Source organism: Passer domesticus, chromosome Z (genome assembly GCF_036417665.1).
Source record: "Passer domesticus isolate bPasDom1 chromosome Z, bPasDom1.hap1, whole genome shotgun sequence".
Lineage (NCBI taxonomy): Eukaryota > Metazoa > Chordata > Aves > Passeriformes > Passeridae > Passer > Passer domesticus.
This window is the reverse complement of record NC_087512.1, coordinates 82,023,378-82,036,420: the sequence shown is the minus strand read 5'-3', so window position 1 is coordinate 82,036,420 and position 13,043 is coordinate 82,023,378. Positions and strand designations below refer to the sequence as shown.

At 43.8% G+C, this 13,043-nt stretch overlaps 1 protein-coding gene across 2 annotated transcripts in view; it reads left to right on the top strand.

Annotated features, from left to right (window-relative positions):
• MSH3 (mutS homolog 3) overlaps positions 1-13,043 on the top strand; it is a 109,970-nt gene that overhangs the window by 39,950 nt on the left and 56,977 nt on the right. For both annotated transcript variants that reach the window (XM_064405165.1, XM_064405164.1), the window contains exon 9: positions 11,426-11,538. In XM_064405165.1, the coding sequence (XP_064261235.1) occupies positions 11,426-11,538 (113 nt within the window). The remainder of the gene's footprint in view (positions 1-11,425; positions 11,539-13,043) is intronic.

The window sequence follows — 13,043 nt, the reverse complement described above, 5'->3', positions numbered from 1 at the left end:
ATGGAGTTTGCCCATTGAAAAGGGAATAAGAACATATCTCTTAGCTTGGGTGGGTGAAGTCCTCTACAAGAGCACATGCTAAGGGAATTCCTGCATGGAAATCCCTTTGTTTTCCTCAGCTCAGAGCAGAGACCTTGGCTTCCTGAGGTGGGGAGCAAGCAGATCACCTGTGCATTAAATGTGTGCTCTCCTCCTTCCTGTGGCACAGAGGGGTCTGCAGGAGCTGTGGCTGTGCAGCCAGTCCCTGTGTTCTTGTTCTTATTTGTGCAGTTGGTCTGCAGTTGGTTTATGACACACCTGATGACTTACACAGTTTCTGATAATATTATATATACACATATATATATGTTTATATATTTATATATATATATAAATATAATTTTATTTCCTCCAAATCTTGGGAAAATTTTGCTTGGATGAGCTTTCTGGAGCTCAGGTGTTCCAGGTTTTTGTCCACTTTGGGAAACGCTCAAGGAAAGGAAGCCCCCAGCTTCACTGCATCACCTGTTTGAGTGTTCAGTTGGTGTTGTGGGGGAGAATGCAGCTCATGGCTGTTTGGTTTTGTCTGTGCACCTCTCAGCAGAATCTGCTCCAGGCTTTCCTCATTGCCCCCAGGGTGGTAGAAGATCCTCTCTTAATTTTCTCCATGCCACATAAGTTAAATTTCCTTTGTCTGTCCTCATTTCATATATGCTATAGCCCCCTAATAAGGGAATGCAATCACCATGCTGTTTTTTTTCCCTCTGCAGCCTGAGTGAATGTATTTTCCACTTTTTTTGTTTAATGAAGGCTAATACCCATAAGAGCAGGTATCCAGAAATTTCAGATTCGGATATAGATCAGGTACTTATTTTGAATATAGTTACTTATCAAAGATAATAATTCAGAATATCTGTGCAAAAATATCTGGGTAAAATTATCAAAATCCTGAAGATATATTTTTAATTTTTTTCTTCTTTTTATGATAACTTATTAGAATAAACAAAGAATTAAAGAAGAATTGCCTGAGTGCCATGTGTAATAACCCACCAGCATAACTTGAAAACACAGTAATGTGTATACTTCCTTCCATATCTAAATAAAACTGAGGTATTATGGGCTAATTTTGATTTTACTTTTTCTGATTAAGTCAGTCTCTAATCTTACATGATACCTGAGTATTTATCAACGGGATTCAGCAGGGTGGATTTTTATCTTTGGTTGCTTTGTTTGGTTTTTGTGGTTTTTGTTTGGCTTTCTTTTTTTTTATTTTTTTTTGTGGTGGTTTTTTTTTTTTTCTTTGGGATTTTTTTCTTTGGTGGCTTTTCTTTGGGTGTGTTTTTTTGGGGGGGTTTTGTTGTTTTTTTTTGTTTGGCTTTTTGTTTGCTGGGTTTTTCCGGGTTTTTTTGTTGTTTGGGGTTTTTTTCTTTAGTGGCTTTTTCTTTTTTGGGTGTGGTTTTTTTGGAGAGGGTTTTCTTGTTTTCTTTGGCTTTTTGTTTGCTGGGGTTTTTCTGGTTTTTTTTGGTGTTTGTTTGTTTGGGGTTTTTTTCTTTAGTGGCTTTTTTTGGGTGTGTTTTTTTAGGTGGTTTTTTTTGGCTTTTGGTTTGTTGGGGTTTTTCTGTTTTTTTGTTTGTTTCTTTTTTTGTTTTTTGTTTCTTGGTTTCTTTTGTTGGTGATTTTTCGGGTTTTTTTTTTTTTTTTTTTTTTTTTTTTAGGTTTTTGTCTCTTTTCTGTCTCTTTTTGTGGCCTTTCAGCTCTTCCATCCCCAGAGCAGAGCCATCTGCTGCTGGCCATCCCTGGGGCTCTGTGTGTCCTGTCCCCCTCCAGGACAGCTCTGTGTCAGTGCCTGTGTGTTGTTCACACAAGGTTCTGAGCTGACAGGGAGCTGGAAACCACTCTGTGCAGCCCGTGCAAGGTGTGCCAGAGCCTCAGCAGCCCCTGGATCCCCTCCTGGTGTGAAATCCCCTGAGCTGAAATCATTTCAGAGCAGTGATGGGTGGAAGATCCAGCTGTGGCAGGGTGCTTCCTCACTGAGGGCTGTGTTGGGTGTGCAGTGCTCCTTGGGAATTTCCACAGCAATTCTTGTGATTAAAGAACAGGAATTATGCTTCTGACAGTTCCTGGCAGGTGGAGTAGTGGCAGCAGTGTGGGAGGTTAGCTCAGAGTGATTTAAAACAGAGATATGGCTGGACCCTGTCTGTCACCATCTCAGTTATTTATATAATCATTAGGAATGATGTTTCATAAGCTGGTGGTGACTTCCATTCAACTTCATATTGATTGATTCCTAGGAAACGCTGTTGTTTTTTTGGACAAAGCTCTGCTTGTTTTGCATATGTATGACCCACATACCTTCCAGTGTTTTGAGGGCCAGTGTGGTTTCAAATACGTTGAAATTAAAATGCCTGGGAGATTTTTGTGCTCACACACAGCATAAAGGAAGGGGGAATAATTAAAATAGTTGGGAAATATCGTTAAGCATTGAGCTTGACTTTGTTCAAGCTGAATTTAGACTGTTACTTCTGCTGCTGGAGAAGATATGTCTTTGAATAAGATGTTTTCTCTTGACTGTTTCCTCCGTCAGCCTGACGCTGGAGAGGGGTTGTGATGAGTGCTGATGGCAGTAGGCAGAGATCTGACAGAAGCACAATGGCTTCACTGAGAGATCTGGTAGGTGGGGAGCCTCTGCAAAAATATTGCAGGAGAGACAGAGAAAAGTGCTTTGTGCTCAGAAGTTTTTGCTGTTGGAAATGAGAACGTTTTGTGTTCCTGTCAGTCGGGACAAGTGTGATCAGACAGCACGTGTCCTTGTGGAACAAGGAGCTGTGCAGTCACTCGGGGAGGCTGTGTGACACACTGAGGGTGCTGGGGGGCTCTCAAGGGGTAGTGGAAATGCTGCTGTTTAGAACAAGGTAATACTCCACACTTTTGTATTAGAGTCTCAAAACTAATTCTTTCAAGGCTAGTCTGTCATATTTTCCTTTGCTCTGCCTGTCCAGAACTTACTGGTTTCTTTTAGTCATGCTCTTCTTATTATTTAATTTATTGATAATATTTTTAAGCACTTCTAAGTCTTTTTTTTTCCCCTAAGTGATGCAAGGTAAAGTAATAATCTTGAGTTATATAATGTATAATGCAGAACTCAACTTTTCTGTCTGCCAACCTATTGTCTGGTGTTGTAGACTTGCTTTTTTTACCCTTTTGATAAAAAAGCCTTCTAAAAGGCTTGGTAACTCAAAAAGAAACTAAAATAGTATTAAGTGGTGTCCTGAATGAGTGTGCTTGAGCTTGCTCAAAAAAATCACCAGCAAGGGTATGAGCAGAAGTCAGATTTAATATTAAATTACAAAGCACAGCAGCAGTGGTAATGTGAGGAATAGAAAATCAGAGGGGTGCTGTGGCAGTCAGGAGGTCCAGTCATGTAAACACACAGAGCTGCAGCTGCTCAGCAGTTGAGACCAGACACAATAGTAAGAGATAGTGCTGAGTTAAATGAGTAATTACTCCCTTTTTATTGTTTGCTTGTCCAGCTGTACGTTGTTGTATGAAGTTTAAGGCCCACACTGAGAGAAAATACAGAGAATGATCCTACCTGATGGGAAAGAACACAGATAATTAACGTCTCATTTATGACTTGGCACAAACTTGGGCGACACAGGGGTGTGAAATGCTCCATCCTTGAGGACAGAAAGGGGGGTTTGGAATTTGGAAATGATCCCAACAGCACAATGTAGGGCTCAGGTTTCATGGCCTGAGAGAAAAAGAAAGAGAGATGGGGAGAGCCCTCCATGCCTGATTTTAGGATACACAGCAAAAATGTGGAGTTTCATTCCTGTGTCACCAGTGCATTTCTCATCTTTGCTGTATAGATCCAGATACGTAGAAATACTTGTGTTTACCCAGAGGGATAATTCCAGGATGTCCTGAGCAGATGATTGGCTCTGTGTCCCCTGTCCTTTGATTCAGAGGCAGCTGTTTGTCCATCATGGGGCGTGATAGAAAGAACATTATTTCATCAGTGTGCATGTAGCACGGCAGACACTGGGCAGGGCTTTGTTTTGTGATGTTCTTGTGGCCTTGGTTTGTTTGTTGGTTTGTGATTGGTTTTTGTTGCTGTTTTTTTTTTTTTTTTTTTTTCCCCATTACTGTTGGTTTGGTTTTGATTTGGTTTGGTATGTTTTTAGGGTTTTTTTTGGTGGGTTTTTTGTGTGGGTTTTTTTTTTCTGTTTTGTTTTGGTTTTGGGTTTTTTTGTTTAATTTGTTTGAAGCCCTGCAAGTAGAGGGACTTTTTGTGGTTGGCATAATCCTGACTGGAGGAACTGCTGATTTTGGGGGCACACTTGTGGTACATCTCTGTCAGGGTGCAAGAGGAGGGAGCAGTGGGATAAGCACAAGGCAGATTGGTCCAGGCTTCTGATGAGACCAGACCAGTGTGAGCTGCATCCTCCCAGCATCATGTTCTGTACAGCTCCTGCAGAACACTTCTTAACTACAGACAGAAGCTCAGCTTACCTCCCAAAATGTCTTTTCAGTGGCAGCCTCTCCACGTCTTGGATAAAAGCAATCTGAGCTAAGAACAAAGAGCCACCAGTATCATAGCAGGTAGATCATAATGAACAGACAGCTGAGCATACCAGAAAATAAACAATGACCTTAGCTGAGTATTCATGTGTATATTTGAAATACACAAATATCTATCTGTATATAGAAAGGAAATTAAATATTTCTGGAGGTGTGGGCTGTGCTGGCTCTGAGGAGCTGTGTGATCTGGTAGCTGCACAAGGCACTGCAGCTCCTGTAAGCAGTGCTGGTCACTGTGGTGGCACATGGTCTGATGATCTGCTTGATAAATTGAGCTTTGCACAGTGCTAGAAAGAGATTTTAAAGATAGGGGTGTTATACTGATTGCCATCAATCGTGTTAAAGCTAGTAAACTCTACAAGCTTGGGGTATGGAATGGAAAGAACTTCTGCATCAGAGGTTAGGGCTTCTTGTATCCCTCCGTGTGTTTGTTCACAGCCATACACGATGGAGAAAACAGGTACATGAAAACATTTCAGGGGTTTCTCTCCACATCGTGAGCTGGGCTTTCTGACGCTCTTTGTGGCCGCCTCTCAGCGTGTCTGAGTGGGCTGGAGTTGTCCTCTCTGGGGCTGCCTTTGTGAGTGCTGCTGGGGCAGAGAGCGCTCCCAGGGCAGTGCTGAGCTCAGAGCACTCACCCCATCTCACAGGGGGCCCCGCTGCCAACCTCTCCAGCCTGCTTGGTGCCGCTCTCTGAGAGCACTCACCTGTGAATCATGCTCTGCACATCAGCTCTGAGGACGTGTGGAGCTGTGAAATAGCCTGCCTGAGATCAGGCAGGTACAGGATCTGCGTCTTCCCTGTCCACAGAGCCGGCTCCTCTGCAATTGAGGGAAATTAAATTGACGTGGTGGGACTGTCTGGTCTCGATGTTGACTATTGCTCATCCTGGCTATTCCTAGGTGCTAATAATAAATAGTTTCCTAGCAGTTCTTGATCCTTTCTACTTTCCGAGACGTGAGTGCAATGTGCCTCATCCCATTCTTCAGACAGGCAGATGGGAGAAGCCTGAAGAAGATTTCTGTGTGTGGGTGCAGAAGCTGCTGGAGTACAGCTGTGCTTGTGTTTTGTCCTGTGCTACCTAATTCTGCCCTGACAGAAGGGATGCAGTGTCATGCAGAGCCTGCATAGCCCTTTGCTTTTGCCTATCCTCCTTATTCCATTTCTTTGGCAGCTCCTGCCTCTGAGTTCCTAAAGCTAAAAGAATGTTTTCTTAGAATTCCTTGGTCCCAGGCTTGTCAGTATGGTTGGAGTTCTTTTCAGGTGTAGTTCTTCCTGAGAAAATCAGAAAATGTGTTGAGAAATGTTGGTAGTTCTGATGGAAAAGGCAAGCAAGGAGTTTTCCTCAAGTTTTTCTGTGTGTATGTTTATATATTTGTATGTGTACGTGCATGTGAGTAAGCAGATATACATATATGTGTGTATGTATATTGAAGTGTGTCAGAGTTGCTTCTGGGCTTTTCAGCAGCTCCTGGCATTCAGGAGGGGTTTGTGATGGGGCATTTTGGCATTTGAAGGTGCTGTGGGGTAATGTGTTGTATGTAACATACTGATAACACCGTGTGTTGATTTCTGTTTGGTTCTCATGGACAGCAGCCATTTGTGTCAGATATTCAGAGAAGGTGACTGTGCTGCTGGTTTTTTGCAACAGCAGTCTCCATCTCTGGCTTCTGAAAGCTGCTCAGAGCAAACGTGGGGAAACTCTGTCTGCAGAAAAAGCTGTGCTTCTAAAAATGTGTGTGCTCGGTGCCAAAAGAACAACTGCTTTGGAAATGTCCCTGAGGCTTTGCCAGAGAAGCCTCTGCAGCTCTGTGCCAAGGCTCACCCAAAAAGGGAGGATGGTTGTTCTCCACTTCCACAGACACACTCAGAACTGAGCCCCCTTGATGCCTCAGGTTTTGGTTTTTCTATTTTTCAGGTTCTGTGCTGCTTTAGTGTGTGGGTCTGGGCTTCATCCTAGGGGATGGTGAGCTCTGTGCACAGAGCAGGGAGACAAAACAATTCCTGCTCCAGCTGGGCACCAAGGACAAATGATCCCAATCTCAGCCCAGGAGCACAAACCCCGTGGGCTGCAGAGAGAAAAACAAGGATGGGACTGCAGGGGCTGCAGCTGGGGTTGGACACTGAACTGCAATGTGCACATGGAGCAGAGCTGAGCCCAGGGAGAGACCCCGGCAGCGCTCGTGCATTTTGGGACCATTTGGGCTCATCTTGGGTTCATTTTGGGACCATTTGGGTTCATCTTGGGTGCATTTTGGGGCCATTTGGGTTCATCTTGGGTGCATTTTGGGGCCATTTGGGTTCATCCTGGGTTCATTTTGGGACCATTTGGGTTCATCCTGGGTGCAGCCCTGGCTGGGCTCTGGTGCTGCCCAAGGTGGATCCATGGAGGAGATCTTTTTAATCAATCCCTGCTTTCTTCTTTAGCTCTGTCCAGCCTCTGCTCGAGGTCAGCCTTGATAAAGCATCACCCTGAGCTAGGAGAGGCTGGATAACAAAGGTAATCCAGTGGTGACAAGTGAAGGAAGTGCAGTTTCTGCCAACAGTGGTGATAAGGGAAGGTGACACAGTGTGCTTGGATATCTGAAAGGACTAATGCATTCAGGCTGCCTTGCCCTGCTGGGCAGTACTGGCATTCTTTCCCTGCAGTGAAAGACTGGTCATCCCAGCAGAATAAACTATGAGAAATGCAGAGAAAAGAGCAGTTTGAATAAATTGCACAGGAAAAACTAAATAAATGATTTATGCTTTACAGATCTGTGCTTAGCATTGGAAGTAAAAATGTCATACTAAATTTTAGGAGCAGATGCCTTCCCAAATTCTGCATCATTGGTGTCCTTGTGTTGTGATACAGAGCTGTGCAGAGAAATTTTGGTCTGTGCACCTCTGCATTTGAATGTACTAAAGCAGAATGGGCATGGCAGGATAGTAGTTGAAAAGTAAAACATGCAGTTACTTGCTTTCCTTAGGAGGACTTGCTGGGCTTTAAGGAAACTCGGTTTGGACATGTCTCTTGTGCAGTCAGTCTATTCACTTTATGCCTGTTTAATTGTGAATTGTAGAGCAGCAATGAAGTGATTGCTGCTTTATTCAGCAAACTGCAGTTAGCTCTTGTGCTTGAAGCAAGCTCATTCTTAATAAAAGATTTTACTATTTTTTAGACATCTTGAGTCAGTTTCTGTAACTTAGTTTTATTTATGTTGTTTCCTTTTAGCTTCTAGCATTTTCATAAATGTTTTTCTTAAGAGAGACCTTCCTGTCAAATTGAGAGCTCTCTTTTAAATATTTTTCCTACTTTTTCCTTCCAAGCACTTGTTAAGCAATGAATTTTAGGTTGATGCATTGAATTGTCAGATAAATAGAGGAATTAAACCCAGCAGTGTTGATCCTTTTCCACTTTACCAGCAGGGTGACAGATAAATCAGTCCCTGCAGTAACAGAAGCGCTGAACACTGTGGGTTAGGATGCACGTGTTACATTATACATTATTACATTATTTGGTACAATATTGCATTATTGTATGATTTATTGGATTACTGCAGCGTGGTGTAGGATCCCATCCTTTATTCAGCTGTCTGTGCGCACGCTGGTTTCACACCCTTGGCTGTGGGTGCTGTGTCCCTGGGCAGATTTTGTGATTTATCTGGGAGCAGAGGCAGCTCTGCCCCAGGTGCCAGGGCTTGCAGGGTGCTCTGGTGGGGGCACAGGGGGTCCATCCCTCCCTGGTCACTCAGTGCAGGGTGCAGAAGGGCTGGGCAGGGGGCTGAGGGAGTTTGGGGGTTGGTGAGTGAGAGCATGGCTCGTTTTCAGGGAGCTGGGGAGAGCTGAACTGCAGCTCATTTGGAGCTGCTGACAAGAGTGATGTTTACAGAGGCTGATGGTGAATTGACTTCTGATTTAAACAGGCATTGGTGGCTGGAGAGATAAAATAAGCATCGACACATCATCCTGCCTGTAATCAGGAAAATGGCCCTTGGTGATCATCTTGCTGCACAAAGGACACACAGGAAAACCTTCTGCAGCAAACTTTGTTTTCATGCATCTTGTTAAAAATTTAGTTCTTTTCACGTATTGAATCTCTGACTTCCCAGTTTTTTTACTTTATCTATCACATCTGGTGCATACTCTTCAGTGAGAATGTCATATATATATATATATTTGATGTTGCTGTATCTACAATACAAGTAGTAAAATATTTGAAGATCTTTTCAGGTCACTGAGTTAATAATTTTAAATTAGGGAATAAATTTGAATATTTCCCATTTATTCAGTTGATAAACAAAACTACTGTCAGAAGTCACTGAACATGTATTGATTGTAACTATCATATTCCAGAATTTATGCTAAGGAGTTGGATACTTTTGGTTATAAAAGGGAAGAAAATCACAAACGAATTAAAGAAAATTACAAAAAATGAATCTGTAAAGACTAGAAAGCAAACAGGTGTAGCATGAACCATCTAGTGAAATACACCCCAAAGCCCTTCCTTTTTGACTTTCGTTCTACAAATCAGCTCTGCAGACCTTGTTAAGCCTTGCTTTTCTGTAGTCATTGCTGTGAAAACATAAAGAGGTAGGAATTAAAAATAAGATGTTTGTGTAAAAATGCTTCTCTAGGTCCCTGCCCACTCATGGTCAGCAGAAAGCCCCTTCTGTAGGAAGGCTGGCTCAGAGGTGCTGTGCTGCTCTCCAGGTGGGGCAGTGCTGAAGGGTGTTCCTGCACCTCTGCAGTGAAACCCTGCTGATTCACCAGCAAAGGTGCATGTGCCAGAGCACAGGAGTGGTGGGGCGTGGAGCATGGCTTGGGAAATGGATTTGTAGAGATTTTGAAGGACTGTGTTGCATGAACTTGTCTGAGCATTCAGTGTCCGTCCACAAACAGCTTCAAAAACAGTGAGACTTGACAAATCAAATTAAAACAAATGATAGATCATGGCTAGAGGGCTTGTTTGAAGGATGGAGTTCTGCACCTTGGCTAAAGGAGCTCTGCAAAATAGGTTTATATGCATTTGTAGTTACTGTGGCATTGTTAGTGATAGTGCCTCGTGTACTTCACTGTGCACAGCAAATGATGGACAGAGCCATCAAAGAGAGGGGAAAATGTGGGAAATGGATTTGTAGGGAGTTCTCAGGGCCTGACAGAAGGCTCACACAGTGTGCATACATTGAGACAAGAAATGCTGACTGAGAAATGCCATGGAATGGGACAGACATTGCTGAGAGAGAAGTGGAGCTGGAAACAAGTTTCAGAGGATGGCCTTGCAAATAGGACTGGGTACTTTGTGGAAACAGAACTGTGAAAGATGCATTGTAGTAGGACTCTGAGGGGTGATTTCACATGATTGGCTTTAAGGCATCCACAGCATGGCCTGGCTAAAGCTGACAGGCCAAGAAACACTTAGAGTGTATTGGAATTAGGAAATAGCTTCTGATTGTGATAGCGTGAATTATAACATCTGTACTGCCTCACTCTTCTCATGAGACTGAAAATGGAGTCAAAGTTTTTAAAACACCTCTCAGCTGCCCCATCTGTGGGTCAGAAAAAAGTATTGTCCAACACAAGGGGAAAAAGGCAAGGAAGAATTGGTGTTTTCCTTTCTTGGAGGATGTTTGCTCATCCTGAGAAGAGTTGGGGAGAGGGGCCTTCAGAGAGTGTAAAGTTAATTTGATCAATCAGTTGAAGGCAGGGAAAGGATCACTGAGCATGTGCTGGGACACTGGGACAAGTCTGGTTAGTTAGTGTTATGAAAATTAACTTTCCTTTTTGAGAGCTGGGCCTCAGAGATGTATTGATCCTTTCAGGGGGGAATGTGTGGAATGTAAGGCAGAAAATCTGTCTGGTTTTCCCTGTGAAGTTGGGAAGCCCAGCTAAAAGGGTATTGATTAACCTCCGTGCAGTAATACCTGCACAGTCCCTCTCACTGGCACAATTCCAGTCCGCTCAAAGCACTTGGCTGATTCACATCCCATGGGGGTGTGAGAGTGAGTGGAAGCCCTGAGGCCAAGTAGATTTTGTGTGTGCCTTTTCACTGGAGCTTTCTCCTGGCCCGTGGCTCAGTGCTCACTGTGTAATTCTGCTCAAGGCTGGCAGGGCCACCGTGAGTTCTTCTTTGTGGTTTTTAACCAGCGTATCTGTTCAGTGCTTATCAGCAACTCTGCAAGTTGCAAGTGATAAGGCAGCATCCAATCTTAATTCCAGCCACCAGCTGGGAAAAACAGGCAGCATGGAAATGCTGCATATGGTAAAGTTTGGTGTGTTTGATGGTGCTGTGAAACGGGGAGGAACTGCTGCTAGAACTGATAAAACTGATACAACTGCTGGCAGGAGAGGGTTACCAGTAATAACCCATCCTTGGCTGCCTAGACTGAAAGAAAGTAATTAAGACTAAAAGAAAGAGTAAAAGAAGCAAGACTAAACAGTAAGACTCAAGGAAATCCAGCCCTTCAGTTCTACAGCATGGATCAAAATCTTCCAAAAGATAATTAAATATGGAATGGGATAAGATAATAGCTTAAGTTTGGTCATCAGAAGTCTTTAAGAAGAGATAAAACAAGTACTTGCTATGATTAGTGAGGATGTGTTTGTATTTACCTTGCAGGTATGCTAGACCACCTCTGGCAGTCTCTCTTTTGGCTGTGCTTGCTGCTGTTTGGGTTTGCTTTATTTGCAGTTTCACAGAGGTTAGAAGAGACATTTAAGAAAATACAGCATGCTTGGAATGTTTTCAACCTACTTTAATACCTCATCTCTTCATTCTTTACCCATTCAGCTCCTAACAAAGCAGAGACAAAACAAAGTGCACCTTTGTAACCTCCTTCATGAAGGGAGTGTAAAAACCTGACTCAAATATTTTTTTGCTTTGCAGGTTACAGGATGACAGAATTAGGATAGAGAGGATGGAAAACCTCAATTTTGAGTACAGCCATGCTTTCCAGAGGGTTACTGACTTCTATGCAAAAGAGGTGCCTGGTACTGCAGGTATGTTCATTCAGATTTTTGTGCAAAAGAAGTGCCTGACATTACAGGTTTTTCATTACAAATATCTTTGAGGCATGCACCCTGTTAGCCTTTACAGTCACACAGGCTTTTGGCCACCTTTGCTTCATTTTCTGCACAGTGGGATCTCATGTTGAGCTTGGAGGAAAGGAACATTATTTAAATAGAAATGAAACAAGGCTACCATTACTTTTATTCATAGCTTGAAGGTGTGTGTTTAGACAGATTTAAATTTAAATGTACATAACAGCTGAGGGGGATTACTCAATACCAGGAATGTTCCTCAAGAGTTCACAGAATCCTGGGATATTTGGGGCTGGAAGGGATGTCTGGAGCTCCCCCTGGGCAGGCAGGGTGCCCTGGGCAGTGGCCCAGCCCCGTGCCCAGCTGGGGCTGCCATGGCTCCACACAGGGACACTCCAGGCCCTCCCTGGGCAGCTGCTCCAGGCCTCTGCCCCTCCATGGACACAAGTTCTTCCTCCTGCTGCTGCCCCTGCCTGCCCTGCCTGGGATGGCCACTGCTCCTCAGCCTGTCCCTGGGCACCATTGGAGAGAGTCTGGCACCATCCTGTGACAACCCTTTGAGGTATTTATATGGATTGATGGGATCCCCTCTCAGCCTTCTCTTCCTCAGACTAAACAGGCTCAGCTCCCAGTCTCTCTTCATAAGAGATGTCCAGCCTCTGAATCATCTTTATGGCCTCCACTGGACCCTCTGCAGCAACTCCTTGTCTTTCTTTAATCTGGAGCCCAGAACTGAACACAGCCTTCCAGATGTGGCCTCAGCTGGGCAGGGCAGAGGGGCAGGATCCCCTCCTTGACCTGTTGGCCATACTCTCCCTGGTGCATTCCAGGATCCCACAGGCCCTCCTGGTCTGTGGCATTCACATTCTCTGAAGAAATTCCTTCTCCCAGGGTTTTTCTCCTGGGAAGCTGAAAGGCAGCAAGAGAGGCCTCAGAGAACAGAAAAACAATTCTTACCTCATTTGCTTCTCCTGTGTTGTGCTCATGTGGAATGTGTTTGGAGATTGTTTCATTGGATTCTGCTGTGAGTTGTTTTGACTCTTTGGCCAGTCGGGGCCAAGCTGTGTCAGGACTCTGGAGAGAGTAATGAGTTTTCATTATTATCTTTTTAGTATTCAATAAGTATCTTTTCTGTATTCTTTAGTATAGTATAGCATAGTATTCTTTATATAATATAGTATAATAAAGTATTAACTTAGCCTTCTGACAACACGGAGTCAGATTCACCATTCCCTCCTTCATTGGGCACCCTTGTTTACAATACTGGTCCCCAGGACACTGTCAGCTCATGGTCAACTTGCCATCCACCAGCACCCCCAGGTCCTTCTCCACAGAGCTGGTCTCTTGTAGGTCACTCACAATCTGTTCTGGGGTTATTCCTCACCAGGTGCAGGACCTGTGGTTGTCCTTGTTGAACCTCCTTAGGTTTCTCTCTGCCCAGCTCTCTCAAACACAATGGTGAA